At 31.5% G+C, this 17,570-nt stretch overlaps 2 protein-coding genes across 7 annotated transcripts in view; one reads left to right on the forward strand and one right to left on the reverse strand.

Moving 5' to 3' along the window:
* Positions 1-1,945, reverse strand: part of LOC118182320 (septin-7-like) — a 176,184-nt gene extending 174,239 nt beyond the window's left edge. For 2 of the 6 annotated variants that reach the window (XM_085822165.1, XM_085822168.1), the window contains exons 1-2: positions 1,824-1,944; positions 921-949 (exon numbers count right to left, since the gene is read on the reverse strand). In XM_085822165.1, the coding sequence (XP_085678291.1) occupies positions 921-949; positions 1,824-1,842 (48 nt within the window). In that variant the 5' untranslated portion in view covers positions 1,843-1,944. Of the gene's footprint in view, positions 1-919; positions 950-1,823 lie in introns of all 6 variants that reach the window. The other 4 variants (XM_085822163.1, XM_085822164.1, XM_085822167.1 and 1 more) reach the window with 4 other exon arrangements.
* Positions 1,946-2,813: 868 nt separating this feature from the next.
* Positions 2,814-3,486, forward strand: LOC146995911 (uncharacterized). The gene has a single exon (XM_085822171.1). It carries the CDS (start codon positions 2,973-2,975, stop codon positions 3,309-3,311), a length of 339 nt encoding a protein of 112 aa, XP_085678297.1. The 5' UTR covers positions 2,814-2,972; the 3' UTR covers positions 3,312-3,486.
* Positions 3,487-17,570: the final 14,084 nt, after the last annotated feature.

Below are 17,570 nucleotides of genomic sequence, written 5' to 3' on the forward strand. Positions count from 1 at the left end.
AAATTCCACCTATCGGAAGCGGTATTTTCTGGATTTAGAACCATACTAGAGATTTTGCCGTCCATTGATTGATGATTGGGGCGTTGTCATCACAATGAAAAACTACACACTACACAACAAAATTTTATAAATTAGAAAAACTCGCACAACAATTCATTTTAGATAAAATATAGATCAAAATAACACCAGGAAATGATCTGAACTTTGAATGAAAACATAATAATTAGGAAATAAAAAAAAAGCAAACCTAAAAATCACATAATCATTAACATCAGAAAATAAATTTCATATTACTTTTTGCAACTGGTTGGCTAAAATGGTACTTACGTATTAGTGCAACCATCCTGGTGCAGCATGGCAATTTTTTACAGGGAAAAAAAACGTGATTTGGTGAATTTTCAGATTAACAGTTAAAATGGGTATGGTTACTGTACCAACAAGTCACCATAAGAGATGTTACCAGCATGGTTACCAGAGTTTGACGACTTCGACTAAGGTAGTTACTATAATACGTAAGTAACAATTAATTATTGCAAAGTTACAAAGGCTAACTGTCTATGGGGAGTATACAGATATTTCAGGGGAAAATGTCTTATTTTACATTTGGCATTAGAAAATCCTAAGCAGCCACCTAAATCAGCTGTATGGAGACTGGTTTTTATGAAAACTTATTATTTACATACACTATAGGTTTTGACAGCATAATATAAAGCAACATATATTTTCTTGTAAAATAGTAAATTGACAAGTTTTCTGCACTTTACCTAAAGAAGGGGAAAAAAATGCTATGAACAAATAAAATATTCACTTAATATTAATTACTTTTCAGTTTTAAGAAGCCAAATTTATAAAAGCTCTTTTTTTCCCAGATTTATAACAAGAATTAAAATTTTCTAGAAAAGAAAGATATATAACATACCATATCTCCTTGATGAAGCATATGTAAAATCTGAAAAGCAGATAACAGATATTATATTCAAAATCATTTTCTCTAAATTAATACATTTCACAATATTTAAGTATTTAACTACACACTGAACTTGCACATCATTGCATTTATCTGAAAGCAGTTAATTTATTAAATAAAACTAAAAATTAGTACTTACACAAAAGTAAACATGCAAGTGAAACTAAAATTTAAAAACATTTGTACCTGAAGTATCAATATAAAAACATCCGTAATTATTTTTAAATCACTATATGTCTAAGTAAAAAAAAGGGAAAAAACTAATTACATACGTAGAACACGATTAACAAATTAAAATTCTATAATTTATATACATTTATTTTGTGATTTAAATTTGATATTTTTTTCATTTTTGCATATTTTATACACGAAAAATAAAATAATCTGAAATTCATCGAAAAGTGTTTATAAACTGTTTTTACAATAGCTGATGGGATATTTTATGTACCTTTCAACTGTCAGCATACAGAAACAAGATAAATATTATACCATACCTCTGTTATCTTAAAATAATCTGCTACAAGCACATATGCAATTCAAGTTATTAAAAAGCAAAATATAATGTCATCATAAAAACTGAATAATTTCAATAACCGAAGATTTTTGCGCGTAGAACACTGAAATTACGCAAAACACAGTAACAGGTAACAGGATTTTCGTTTATAGTATATCCAAAAATCGCTAAATCTTTATTTTCAATTTTAAAAATTGCGGTTTAAAATTACTGATATGATTTCCTTTAAAACATCCTTTTGTAAAAAGCGCTTATATGATTTACAACAGAATGTGATATATCATAGCGCTGTAAAACACTGTTTCGTAGCCATAAAAATTAAAATTTCAAATGGTTCCTCACCATTTTTGGGGGTCTGCATAACTATATTAAATTCAACACTCCCGTTCGATTAACATTCAAATACACTTGTACAGCAACATACAAATGCTTCAACAAGAATATACCAAGCAAGATCGTAGAGAGTACATTTATCATGATCATTTTGCTCACATTTCGAATTTGAATTTCTTAATTCAGTCACTAGAGGCGCTGAAAAAAATAGGAAAATTAAAATTTAATGTTTCAACTTGAAGATTCAAGTTTTTTGCTTTTTTACAAAAATGATAGGAACAGATGACATAGATATTTTTAATTTAGATTCGTTTTCATTTGAAGAATGAAATAAAAACTTCAACCTCCAAAATACTGTTAGTGATTAATTTGGATGATCTAAATTCATCTAATTTATCTAAATCTTGCTAAAAAATACAACTAATACTTATTGTGAAATCATTAATTGGAGGGAGAGTTTATCTGTCTTAATATATAAATGAAAAAAATATTTTGCTATTTTATTCTATCATAATTTTCATGGTTTGGTTGGTTTGGTTTATTAGATTACGGCAAAGCACTCGAGGGCTATCTACCTTAAGGGAGGTATGCCTTCGTGGAGAACTTTTTAAGGGAAACTGGCTCGTATATACGTTACACATGGGGAAAGCCACGAAAACACCCATGCAGCCAGCCGGTTCGCGGGATTCGAACCTCGGACCGAACTACCAGTGTTCAGCGACGTTACCGCTCGGCCGCTGGTGGGTCCATAATTTTCATGAATTTAAACAGAATGACATAATGCACTCGTGAGGAAATTTAGTAAAATATCCCGTGAGAGAAATAAAATAAAAAAGTAAGTAAGTAAAATAAAAAAAGTAAGTTAGTAAAATAAAAATAATTAATTGTTTAAAGTTTTCCTTCGTACTTAAGCTTGATTTTTCTCCCATCGGAGCAGAAAGACTTAGCGTGTGCAAAACAAGACATCTGTTTAATTGTTTAAAGTAAATCTGAGTGGCAACAACAGCACATTTTGTTTATTTGCCCGAATCGATTTCCCTACACGTTGTTTAGGGATTAACGTATTGTAGTATTGCTAAACTGTATAATTTGATTTATTCGTTGTCTTTTGGAAGAAACCTTCTTGCTGGCATTTGGACCTTTTTCTGTTACCGAAAAATGTCTTTTCAACCTCCCAGCGCTAAACAGGAACAACAAAATAGAAAAATTTTGGAAGAAGTTCAACTACAAAAAAAAAAGCTGATGCTAAAGCAGCAAGCATCAAATATAATTAATACACCGCCGACTAGCTCGTCGTCTATATCAAATGTAGCATCAGCTTCCGGGACTTCCACAGTAACGACTGCTGTAACTGCAGGTTCAGAATATCACGGTTTGAATAAGAATCAGAGAACTGCTTTGCAGCATGCGCATGCGAATTCTTTTGCAAGTTTCATTCCCCAAGACTCGTCATTTGGCAATCTAATATTACCTGTAATGCCGCGATTTGACAAATGAGTGTCTTCCATGGTATTAAATTGGGAATACTGTTTCGATACGATTTTTGCGCTTATAATCTGTACTTGAGTAATTTCTGTTCTCAAATTGTTTATAAAACAGTGTGGTGTAATGAATTTAATTTATTTCGATAGAAACAAAATTTCAAAAGTAAATGTGAAATTAATAACAGCAATATTTTTGTCTTTGAAGATAAGGAAATTTTTAGTATGGAGGTTCATAATGATCTTAAATAAGAAAACATTTTCAATTCTTGTTTGTGAAACATATACATAGAAATTTTTATGGGAAAATAAATAATTTGAAATATACAGTAAGAGATATATAACTCCACAGTGAAACAAACTTTTGCATGTATGTTTCTGGTAGCTTCCTTTCTTATTAACTGCAAACTTTTCTTTTGATAGAAAGCATAGATATGAAATTAAGTCTACCTGTAGCCCTAACGTATACCTGTCTCATGGACAATAAAAGTTATTCCTTTAGAGTTTCTAAATTAGTAATAGCTATCTGTTTTGATATAAGAATGTTAATTAAATTTAATATTTTAAAGTAAAACAAAGTTTATATTGGCTGTTTTCAAATCTGTTGCTTAAGTAATAACAAAGCATTGCAAGATAAGTATTTGAAAATTAGTTCTTAACAAAGATAAAAGAGAATAAAAAACAAAGCACTATTCTGACTCTGCTGGAAGATATGTAGTCTATTTTTAACTTTCAAATCATGTTCTTTCATTTATAATGAGTTAAGGATGCACATCTTACTGTGCTAAGTAATTTGTTTCTTTTGTTTTATTTGCTGGCATTGGTAATAATTGGTTTTATTTGCATCAAATAATCATTCATAAAAAATTTTTAAAACAAATGCAAATTAAATTGTATTTTAATATTTAACAGCCATAAATAATGTTTAAAATATTATATTTAACCTATATAATATTTAAAACATGGAATTTATGCATGATAAAACGCATTATTTTTTTAATAAAATGAAAACAAAGTATCGGTTACCATAAATAACTTATCCAGCAATGGATTTACCATAAGTTGCATTACTCGCCAAAAGAAAAATCTGTGCAACCGTCTACCAAAGTAGCACCAATATGTAGTCTATTTTTAACTTTCAAATCATGTTCTTTCATTTGTAATGAGTTAAGGATGCGCATCTTACTGTGCTAAGTAATTTGTTTCTTTTGTTTTATTTGCTGGCATTGGTAATAAAGAACACAAATAATAAATCTAAATAATAATAATCTTAAATAAATCTAAATAAAAATATTTACTTTTATGAATAAGAACAGAACTACATCTAAGCATATGAAATTATTTAAAATACTTTATTACAAGTGTCAGTTTATTATTTTTTTCCCTTGTTATTGCTGTATATAGCAACTTCTTATAATTTACCTTTTTGCTATATTTGTCCTGTAATTCTGAAAGGACTTCCTAATTTCCAGTTGACCAAGTTGCTTAACCCTCTAGCTGATCATCCCGCGATTTCCACGGACAACTCAAATGTAGCAAAATTTGCTCATCCCGCGATTTCAGCGGGCACATGTTTTTCTTCCTTTATTGAGGAGTGCATCACATTTAACCATTGAAATAAATTATATACAGTATTGAGCGTTCAGTTTACGTTTTGGCCAACAGATATCATTAGTTGTCCAGTAAATTTCGGCATTTGAAGGCACATGGTATTACCACTCAAACTTCACTTTTTTCTGACAGAAATGGCTGCTAGAAAACGTTCTGCGATTATCTTAATTATTTAATTAAATTATTGAATTATTAGTTAGATTTATTGAATCTGGTGCAAAGACTGTGAAGCCTTGAACCCTGTTTTGAACTCTCTCATACTAAACTGCATTTCTAAGGTATTTTTCCCTCAGCGCTTTATATTTTTTTAAATTTTATACATTTTACTTTTTTATATTCTGCAATAAATAGAAATTATCTATAATTCGACTGAAATTTATTTTAAAAAAAGATTTTGGTAAAAGTATAGTTTAGGGTACCCCTTGACGATTTTTAGCGGTACATGGATACCAATTTTGTGCGATTCTTTGACTCGTTATTTTGGCTTATGAAGCAGCGCCGCTACGCAAAGCCAAAATAACAAGACAAACAATTGCACAAACTCGGTATCCACGTACACATCGACTTATTTTCACTTAAAAAAAAAATCCCCGAATTGCACAAAAATGGCATTGCGCACTCTTTTAACTTTATCTATGTACACGTCAACCTATTTTCACTTAAAAAATGTAAGAAAATGGCTGAATGTAGTAAGATTAATTTGAAGTTTCTGTATGATTTGGAGCGAAAGGGGAAAAGAGCTTTAATTGACTGGTGTGTAAATGAAGGTTTGCTTAGTAGCCATTATAAGTGTCCTGTATGCAGGAAGGATATGCATCTAGTCAAACGTAAAAACCGTTTAGATGGATTTGAATGGGTTTGTAGGAAGAAAGGTTCAAATGGTCACTATGTGAAGTGTTCAATCAGAAAGAGTACCTGGTTTGAAAAAAGTCATTTGAGTATGATTGATATTTTGATTTTTACATGGCGCTGGGTGTACGAAGTGAACTCGAAAATCATGGTAAGTGAATATTTACTTTTGGTAGTGCTTAAATGTATAACATGTTTTTCCTTTTTTATGTTATTTTATTGTTTGGTTTAAAATGTATTTTTTGTTTGCCTATATTGTAGAATTTGGTGCTCCTTTGACTTTTTAAGTGAAAATATATTGATGTGTACATGGACAAAGTCGCAATGAAAGTTTGTGCAATTCGGGGATTTTTTTTTTTTTTAAGTGAAAATAGGTCAAGGTGTACATGGATAAAGTCAAAGGAGCGCGCAATGCCATTTTTGTGCAATTCGGGGATTTTTTTTAAAGTGAAAATAAATCGATGTGTACATGGATACCGAGTTTTTGCAATTGTTTGTCTTGTTATTTTGGCTTTGTGTAGTGGTGATTTTTGACCGCTTCGCAAGCCAAAATAACGAGTCAAAGAATCGCACAAAATCGGTATCCATGTACCACCAAGTTTCTCCAAGGGGTACCCTAAACTATACTTTTACCCTTTTTTGTGTGTGTGTAGCATAAGTACGGTAAATATGCCAAATTATGTGTAAAAAGTGTCAATTTTGCCAGAATAATTTTTCTTTTTAAGAAGAGAGACTTGTTAGATTTTCACAAATTGCTTATGCTATAAAACTAATCCACTAACAATCTTTCTTTGGTAGTATATGTTGTCTTTGTCTTGCCTAAGAACCTATTTGTACAGAGCATTTAGTTTAATTTCATTTCTAAATTAAGAATTTAAAGAAAAAAAAACACATGCATCTAAACTGAAAGTGACAATATATCTGAGAACGTAAAGTAGTGAACAGTAGAGTACTTCCTTATCAAAGTGGCCACCACATAAATCTTTGGTCATATTCAAATTTTGCGAGTTGTGGATTATGCTGCGTAGTTTGCTAGTTTTGGCTACTAATTGAACTTGCATAAGGAAATAGTACCCATTATTGATAGTCTTAATTTTTAAGCTAATAACCAGGAGATAAAAATTATGACACCTGCATAATTACGAAGAGTAGATGTAAGGGTTTGCTATAATTGAATGATATTTTTGAAAGCATAGCTGTACTTTATATAAAAACTCAAAATGTATTTTTGACTAAATAATCTAATTGCATAGTTTTTATTTTGCTATCATAGGCACATACATTCCTCGTATATAATATTCTAATACTTTAAATCATTGTTTCTTAATCTTTAAATCTACTTTTATCATAGAACTTGTGGTTTGTTTCAGTAGTATGGTTTTAATGCAACTTTCTATAATTGGATCATTTGAAAAAAAAAAAAAAAAAAAAAAAATGATTATTATTATTTCAAATAATATTTATTTGCTTTGAAGAGCAATTTCAAAATTAACCCAAAAATTTTTAATAACATTCAAACAGGCCTTTTAAATTTTAATTTTAATAAAATGAGTGGCTCTGCTTTGTAGAGATACTTAATGTTAGGCTTTATGGAAGAAAGTTGAATTCTTATTTCTGATTCGGCATCAAGTGTGTTGTGATAATTATTTTTTATTGGCATAAAAGCTGAGAGCTCGTTCTCTCATAAATGTACAGTACCTACTGCTTATTAAATTCACTGGTTAATAAACTCATCCACATATTATGTTCTAATTTCCAGAACCAAAAACAAATGTATGCTAATCAGTAGAAGGAATGCCATTTATTTAAGTCAGATTGGCAAATTTCTGATTCTTCAGTGCCAAAATATCCTACTTGTACCTACCAAATTTTTTCGTAGCTAATCCATTTAAATGTATTTTGTACTGTGGCTTTATTGTTTCAGCTGAGATAATGACTATGTCAAATTTCTAGTACAGTCAAACGTCGTTAATTCGGACACCCATAATCCGGAATGATCTATAATCCAGACCTTAAAGCTAAAAACTTTCTGCGTATAGGCGTTTACGTGTGCGCGTAAGAGCTTTACTGCTGAGCGTGTGCGCAAGCGCAGAATACGTTTTCGTGTGTGCAAGCGCAGAAGACGTTTTCCCGTGCACGTTTAATGTATAACGGACGGTATAAGCTAAAATTATGTAATTATCTATTTCAGTTAATGTTGATGATTGCGTTGTTCCTTAATCTTCGAATTGGATCCGGCTTATTATTTTTTGCAGACTGTAAGAGCAATTTTATAAAAGTAAGCTTGAACTTTCGATTATGTCAAATAGAATTTCTGATGCTGGAGCTCCCAAAGGATCTACAAAACGAAAGTATGTTTCGATGTCCATCAAACAAAAAGTGGAATTGCTGCAAAAAATGGATAAAGGCATATCCTTTGTTTATCTAACCGTTCCAAAATCTGTTTATCAATTTCACGCTGCTCTGTGCGGGGGGAGGGGGGGACGTCGCGGCGCGCAATGAACTGGAAGTTGATCTGTCAGCACTATCGTTATCTTCAGGGCACATGTTTTTATTTTATTCGGCTTATAATTCCTTACTAAATGTAGTATTTCATCTCAATGTACTCCATCTTTGATATGATTTAAATCAAATTCCTCGTCATTATAAATATCACGAATACAAATCAAATAGTTTTCTGGTTGCAATTTTGTAATTTCGGCTATGCGTAATGTATTACACATGCGCGCGTTGAAAGAAATGTTTAATAAAGTAAACAAATTAATATTAAGGTTTTTTTTTTTTTTTTTTGTAAATTTTGATACCCTTTAGATCATAATTGCTCATTATTTTATAAATTACGGTTTCATATTTTTAATTTTATAATTTCTGCATGCCATCTTACCAGATTTAAGCTGATGGTCTATAATCCGGAAAAATCGATAATCCGGAATCGCCGAAGTCCTGACGAGTCCGGATTAAAGACTTTTGACTGTACTTTGAAAAGTCTACATTTTTTAGCCCATTTAGCCAAAAATGCAAACTTGTTGTTCAATCAGTTAGTGGCATTACATGGAATATTTTCCCATTTGTTATCTCTTCATTTTATCCCTCAAAAAGGTCTTCCTGAAAAGAAGGGTATGGACTAAAACAGTTAGGTTTTTGAATTCAAAGTTTGGAGTGTTTGATCATTCAATCCCTTCAGTTCTTTCTATATACATTAAGTGTACAAATTGGTGACCGGAAAAATGCTCACAGTAAAAAAGCCCACACAGATATATGCCCACATAGAAAAAGGCTCACATGGAAAAATGCTCACTTAGAAATATGCTCACAAGGGAAAAAGCCCACTGATAAATAAAATACGTAAAAATATCCTTAGATTAATCAATCAATAATTAATCAATTTGAATATTGTACATTTACGTGATTTGTTCAAAGAAAAAATATTTAAATTACCAAAACATCAAAAACTGTATAACTTATATGTAGATTCAATTGCTATATAAGATTAACAAATGGGCCGTTTTGAATTAGGAAAAGGAGAGAAAAAAGGAAGAAAAATGAAACAGAGTATATAGTGAAAAATTATTACAATTTTAACTGGTAAAAAAATAAAATAATAGTAAATATAAGTTACACATTTTATAATATAAATATTTAGAAGAATAAGGAAACATAAATAATTATTTTATTTAAATTACGTAAAGTACCTTATTATATATAAATCACAAATATATATTTCAAAAATTTATGAATACATAAACACGCTGAATATTAGCTAATATATATAAATATTTTACTTTATCATCGATTTCATCATAGTTTTTTACATGATCGTGATTACCAAATGTAAATTTTCATATTTTCTTTTTTTTTTACTTCAGTACACCATGTACACTGGTTATCATAAATTAAGGAAAAATCACAAAAATAGTGATAACTTCCTCAAAAATAAGCCAAACCGTGTAAAATTTGAATATGTTGTCAAGTAAGAGTAACTAAATAAAATTCCAATATGCAAATTAGTGGCGCTACACTCCAAATACCTCATCTACGAGGAGCATAAAAGTCCATGTTTGAGAGCAAGCCCACATATTTCACTGTGATAGTGACATCAGAAATCTGAGATAGCAATTCGTAACAATGACCTCCAGGCATCATTTGCCTGCAGAACTCTTTGATAGAGAGCAATTGGGAGACTAGAGGCAGGATAGAAGTGGCCAGATGGCTAAATGTGGGTCCTTCTGTGGTTCATAGGCTTTGGAGGCAATTTCAAATCACAGATTTGGCACCTAGGAGGTTCAGCCAAGGACGGCCAACTGCTACGACAAGCGCCAATGACCGATATTTGACATTATGTGCACTCAGGAATAGAACCGCTACTCCGACTCTTCTTAGATCCTCCCTTGCTGCAGCCACCGCAAGGTTGGTGTCAACGTCAACTGTGCGTAGAAGGCTTCACGAATGTGGTCTGTATGTGAGGCGAACAACCATTTGTGTGCCACTCAAGTCAAGCCATAGGAGGAACCGTTTGCAGTGGGCACGACAACATGTCCACTGGACGCCTGAGCAGTGGAGGACTATTCTCTTTACAGATGAGTCCAGGTTTAGTCAAGAAAGTGATAAGAGGCGTTATTTGATATGGAGAGAACCTGGAACCCGTTATCATCCGTCAAACATCCGTGAAAGAGATGTGTACGGCAGAGGCAGTGTCTGTGTTTGGGTGGACGCATAGACCTCCATGTTTTTACAAGGGAAACCGTGAATGCTCATTTTTATAGAGATGACATTCTTGATGCTTATGTGCGCCCATATGCTGGGGCAATAGGTGATGCTTTCCTGTTACAGGACGACAATGCAAGACCACACAAGGCTTGCATCGTATATGATTATCTTCAACAGGAAACAATTATGCACATGGAGTTACCAGCTTGATCCCCAGACTTGAATCCTATCGAGCACGTTTGGGATGCTTTAGGGAGATGTCTAGCTGCTCTCAATCCGCCCCCTTAGACCCTTGCCGTGCTCGCAACTGCTTTGCAAGAGCAATGGCTCTCGCTTCCTATGGAACTGATAGACCGCATAATTAAAAGCATCACACATCGTTGAATGTACTGTATTGCTTCTAGAGGCAATTATATTCCATATTGAAGGTACTTTTACTATAGCAAACTAACATCTTCGATTTGTCCATTTTATACATGTGCTAATTTCTATACTACCATAATTGTCTGGTAATTTCTTTTTATGTTATTTGATACCTTACTATGTGTTGTATATTGGGAGTAAGTTTCATAAAATTCTACATGCAACTTTTTCAGTAATCATGATTTTTGTGATTTTTCCTTACTTTATGATAACCAGTGTATTTACAATAACTAATAATAAACGTTGACAGGCTAAATCTTTTATGAGTTCGTCAAATAAAAACCACATACTGGGACGGATACAATTAAATAATGAATTTAGTACCTTACGAAAGCTTTCATAACAATTTTTGGTTTTGGGAGATTTTTTGAAGGCTGCATCATAATGATTCCACACTTCGATTGAGAACTATGGTCTTCTAGAACTTTTTTGGCTTCAAACTTCAATAACTACATTCAATGACCAATTACTATAGATACATATCAAAAGTATGCAAAAATAGAGTAAAAAAACAAAAATTAACTGTTGGCAGTTAAAGGAATAAAAATGTCATACAGGGGCAGTAGTATAACATATGGTACATGCAAAATTTTACTATAGTTTTCATTCTTTTATAGACCACCCTAAAAAGGTTTATGTGAGCATTTGTCCAACAATTTTTTCAAATAATCAAATAATTCTTCTTTGAACAATTCAAGTATATGTACGAGGTTCAAGATTGATTAATGTAAGGATATTTCTACATATTTTATTTATCAGTGGGCTTATTTCCATGTGACTTTCTGTGAGAGCTTTTTTCTATGTAGGCATATTTCCGTGTGGGCTTTTTTCCTGGGGTTCCCTAGAACCGTAGAAATTATATGCAAGAGTGGTTTTGCGAAAGGAACTATTGTTTTGTTGTGCTAATTCTGTCAAAACTTTTCAATAACTTATGTTTACCAGATAGAGGTGAAAAAAATATGGAAAATATATTGAGTTAGCTTTTAAATGTACAGGAACCTAAATTGGAGATTTATAGGCGTGTAAAGAACATTTGTACATTCAAGACAAATGCAAAATTTTTTTTAGCATTTTCTAATAGGTTTAGTCAATTTTTCATTGATAACTGACATAATTTATTTTTTGGCTTATATAAAATGACCAGGTGCAATTTTAAATGTGATAAGAAATGTAAAATTTTAATATGGCTCGTAAAGTTAAAGAAATGAATGTTTCCAAAAGAGAATCTTCGTAAAGGTGGTAAATCATAAAATGAAATCTCAGTTTTAGTCGGCAGGCCATGTGCAACTGTGCAATTGATTATTCAAATGTTTATTACTTCTAGAACAGAGCAAAATATTGTTCATTGAGGATGACCATATCTACGTTCATCCACCGACAGATGATTTTTAGCATGTTTATTGAAGAAAGATACAAAAGTAAGTGCTCCTAAGCTTACAGCAGAATTGAAAAATATGGGAAGAACAGTATCCATAATTACCATTCGAAATGCATGCAGAAAAACAAAGTTTCCATGGCCGTGTTGCGAGATGAAAATTCTTAATGAGAGCAGTCTGAAATTATCCTTTGCCGAAAAATGTGTGAATGAAAGCTCAGAGTTCTGGAAAACCATTATTTTTTCAGATGAAAGTAAATATTTTTGGATCAGATGGGAGGCAAATGGTATAGAGAAAACAATATACAGAAATGCATCCAAGGAATTTACTACCAACAGCGAAACGCAGAGGTGGAGGCAAGTTAGTTTGGGGTTGTATGAGTGCTTCCAGAATCTGTAATTTAGTCATCATTCATTAATGATTAGCATTGCGAGATATTACTAAACTTGAACAAAGTCACAATCAGTTTAAAATTAAACTATTTTATTTAAATTATTCGGTACTTCTTTGCTATAGTGCCCCCCCCCGACCATATTTGGTGGGCGATAAATTTGTGCCAAGACCTCAGCTATGATTTTGTGAAGTGTGAATGCAAGAATCATTATTGTTAGTATGTTGCATATAATTGTTCCAGTCAACTGCTGCACTTTCACACATATTAAGCCATTTGTTACACCATTTCATGTACTTCAACTCCTCTGTCCAAGAATACATAAATTTATAAGTAGCAACAAATGATATCTTGGAACTGCTGAACCAATTTCCAACACAGAGATCCTTCTTATTTTTGCAGTTTTCAACATTGCACCTCCAAGTGGTTTTGTTGTTAACATAAAGTTTCATGTTGTGGCCATTTTCTCATACTTGTCAGGTAAAAGATCTCTTTCTTAAAAAAAAATTAAATGGTATCCACCACTTGGTAAATTAAAGATTGTTAACATCATAGTCACCAAAAAAAAAAACAATTAATATATTTTTATATAAACAGTGTAAATTTGAAAACCTCATGAAAAATGAATAATAATATAAACATGTGATAAGAGCAAAAATGCAACACTATGCTAATAAATCCTTTGTCAGAAAAGTTCCAGAACATTTTTTATTTTTATTATTTCTGAGTTTGCAGTACAGTCAAAAGTCGTTAATTCGGACACCCATAATCCGGAATGATCTATAATCCGAACCTCAAAGCTACAAACTTTCTGCGCATGCGTCTTATTGACGCATGCGCGTAAGACCTTTACGGCTGCGAATATGCTTGTGCGCGTACGCAAAATACGTTTACGAGTGCGCGTTTAATGTATAACGGACGGTATAAGCTAAGCTAAAATTATCTAATTATCTATTTCAGTTAATGTTGCAGATTGCGTTGTTCCTTAATCTTCGAATTGGATCCGGCTTATTATTTTTTGCAAACTTTTAGAGCAATTTTATAAAAGTAAGCTTGAACTTTCGATTAGGTCAAATAGAATTTCTGATATATATTTACTAATATGTAAAGGATTTACAAAGCGAAAGTATATTTCGAAGTTCATTAAACAAAAAGTGGAATTGCTGCAAAAAATGGATAAAGGCATATCCTTTGTTTATCTTTAACGCCGCGGTGGGCGCACAATGAATTGGAAGTTGATCTGTCAGCACTATCCTTATCTTCAGGGCAATGTTTTTATTTTATTTGGCTTATAATTCCTTACTAAATGTAGTATTTCATCTCAATGTACTCCGTCTTTGATATGATTTAAATCAAATTATAAATCAAATAAAAAAAAGTATGTATTCTTACTTGACATGATCTTAGCCATGTTTCCACACAAACTTACTATTCCATTCTCAGATGATATAAGACTTATCGATGAACTTGCAAATTGAATGTGTAGGGATGCAGTTAGATAATGCAACATAAAAGAAATTCATTTCACTGAGATTTTTATCTGTTCTCATTTAAAGAAATATTTCCGGTGCTTTGCAAAAATTTCCTATTCATGATGTTTTTCTAATACTTAAAAAACTCTTCCAATGTTAAATAAGAACAAAACTTTGAGTCAAACATCTTGTATGTATGCTTCATAATTTCTGCTTTATTTTTTTTTTTTTTTTTACTCTTGTGGGTATCAAAGTTTTGAAGTTCAAGAAACAAGCTCATATCTACATTAAAATTGGTATTTTTCTTCAATAAATAATTGTGAATTATTATAGCAAATAATTATATTCCTGTATTCAAAAAGTCCACAGAAAATGCTATAGGTAGTTAGTTATATTTAAAATGTTAAAAAAAAATTACTCTGTCACCTTTGAAGCAGGATCCATCGGAACATATATATTTAAACTCTTCTAACATCTTCGAAGAATGCCTCTTCATTCTTCTTCATATTCTTTTCTGTCTTAAACTGACTATTGCGTCACTTTGTACAGCCTTGAATTGTGTGGAAATGGTCATTCTATGAAATCATCTGGATAACAGAGTCATAGGTTGAGAAATCTTGCAAATAAAATGGTTGTAGTAGGACAGAGATGTTGTGTCAGTATCATGCCGAATGGTTGAAAGATGTAATTCCATTCCATTAGTATAACAATAAGAACCACACTGTCTTAGATAATATCACTTCAAACATTTTTTATATGTAGAAGTTGCTTTATTAGATAAAAATATGAACCAAAAAACATGAGGAATATATCAAACGCTTCTAAATATTATTTAGAAAAAAATATGATTTTTAACTGGTACAAAATCAATTATTTTGTGAATTTTTACAGAAATAGGATTACAATGTTAAATTTTAACTCCTGACACCACCTATTAATGGCTTTCCAAATTACACATTAAAAGTACGTATTTCAAACTTATAATTTTTAAATATAATATTTAAGTAAATTTTATTCTAAACTTGAATCTAACTTTACATTCAAAAACTGATGTATTTCTTCTGCAAAATTTCATGCAACATAGTTTCTTAGTTAGCGATCCTAAGTGTAAACAAACTTTTAGCATTGTAATGCTACTGTAGTAGACCACCTTAATTAGATACAGAAAGCATGCAAGAGGTGTCTGCCTAAAAGAAAAGATATATTTGTAAGTGATTTCCTAAGGAAGAACTGGATATTATTTGTGTTACATATGTGGAAAACCATGAAAACACTCATACAGCCAGAATTTGAATTAACAGTGTTCAACGATCTTAAATCCGTATTGGGTATTAAAAAATAAACACTTATTCTCTTGAGATTTTGCTTTATACTAGCATATTTCTTTGCCTTAAGTAAAAATGATGTATGAAGACGTGATTTAAGTAATCTTGTTCAGAATTGCATAATTACCTAAAGGATTTCAAAACTATCTTAAAATTGAAGTTTGATTTTGATTGGTTAATAGGTTATGGCAAAGACTATCATGGGGGAATTTTTAAGGGAAGCTTAATAATTTTTCCATTAATACAAACACTCAATTAAGTCTTAAAAAAAAACACACTTTGTTATAGAATGTGGAAAATTCACCATTGCAAACCATTAGTCTAAAACAAAACTTTCTAATGAAAAGAAAAGAAAAAATACAAGGGATGATAGCGGTGACAAAAGGTAATGTTACAGTAGTCCGGAGTGATTTTTATCCACAAAAGTGTATAATTTAATTTTACACAACCTAGAATAAATAAGCATAACTAAGGTATCCATTAAAAGTAAATTGCTCAGTCTTAAAGCCCACCAGCGGCCGAGCGGTAAAATCGCTGAACACTGGTAGTTCGGTCCAAGGTTCGAATCCCGCGAACGGGCTGGCTGCATGGGCGTTTTCGTGGTTTTCCCCATGTGTAACGTGTATATGAGCCAGTTTTCCTTAGAAAGTCCTCCACGAAGGCATCCCTCCTCTTAGGCAGATAGCCCTCGAGGCTTTGCCATAATCACACACATGCTCAGTCTTAAAAATAAATCAAGTGTACAGCCAAGAAACATATAAACAAGAACAACAGCAACTGCACCTTGAAGTGATGAAGAAACACAAGAAGAAAATTGCATGCATGCTTATGAGAGACCTTTGAATGCTGAATTAATTTACATAACCAGATGAACTCTAGATTAAACAACTTGAAAATATATGTAAAATTTTAATATGGGGTAATCCCTTTTCTTATGTTTTAACTGAATTTAACTATGGACACTGTCCCTGATATTGTGCATAATTAAAAAAGTGAATTTTTATATTACTCATATAGAAAACCCAATGCAGTCAACCATTCACTAGGAATCAAAATTTTTATGAATCAATAGCAATCTTATTTATTCACCCATTGGTTTAATTTTTAAAATAATAATTTTTTTCATTTTAAGAGTTAAGATATGCAGAATTGAATATTCTGAACTTTTGTAATATGTAAGGAAGTTACATAAATATAAATCTCAAGAGATATCATAAGTACTGTTTCTTAATTAGACTAACAATAAATCACATGCATTTCAAATTACAAGACTGCCAATATGATTTTTACAATTGTAGATGGTAATAAAATTTGAGATTTTTCAAATGCATATATATGAATTTTTTTTAATTAACTCAAAAGACATTTAATGCATGAAGTTAAAATAAATAAAACCTAAAAGACATTCAATGCATACATTTGAATTCCTAATCAAAGCAAATTGAATGAAAAATTTATATTTCTCATTTATATCTTTCAAAATTAAAATTATGTGCAAGTTCAAAACCGAATTCAAATTTAGTTGATACAAATTACCTGTTGATGATTATTCTCAGTCCGGCAAAAAATAACTATTCATTGGCAAAAAATGTTTATTTGAATATATTTATGATACAGTACTGTTCGGCTTATAAATAATAATAAAAAAGCAGTTTATTATAAGAGAAGAAATTTTATGAGAAAAAACAATCTATATGGGTGGGAAACACTAGTTAATGAAATAAATATCTAATTATATATTAATTAATATAATATATAAGTATAAAAATCCATGTGTACTAAGTAGTATCTGCATGTTGGTATTGGTTACTGTCAAACATATGCCAAAAACACAGCAGTTCTGCCAAATGATAAGATAAAGGGACCAAAAGTTGACCATGCACTAGTAGTTAACTATTTCAGAGCAAAAGCTTCAAAATAAGGGATGGCGTTGGTTGGCGTTCTTGCAAACCTGCTTATAAGACGTTACTGCCATCTAGTATCACATTTTATCAACTCCCAGTTGATATGCCTATCAGTTAAGTAATGGCTGACAGTGAAACTTGTGCTCTCCCAGATCCTGCTAATTCTTGCCGCCTGATTACCATTTTCGGTTAGGGATTGACTTCGGTTTTTGTGTAA

Source organism: Stegodyphus dumicola, chromosome 8 (assembly GCF_044657685.1).
Source record: "Stegodyphus dumicola isolate Sdum_Otavi_A_Nest chromosome 8, ASM4465768v1".
Taxonomy (NCBI): Eukaryota; Metazoa; Arthropoda; class Arachnida; order Araneae; family Eresidae; genus Stegodyphus; species Stegodyphus dumicola.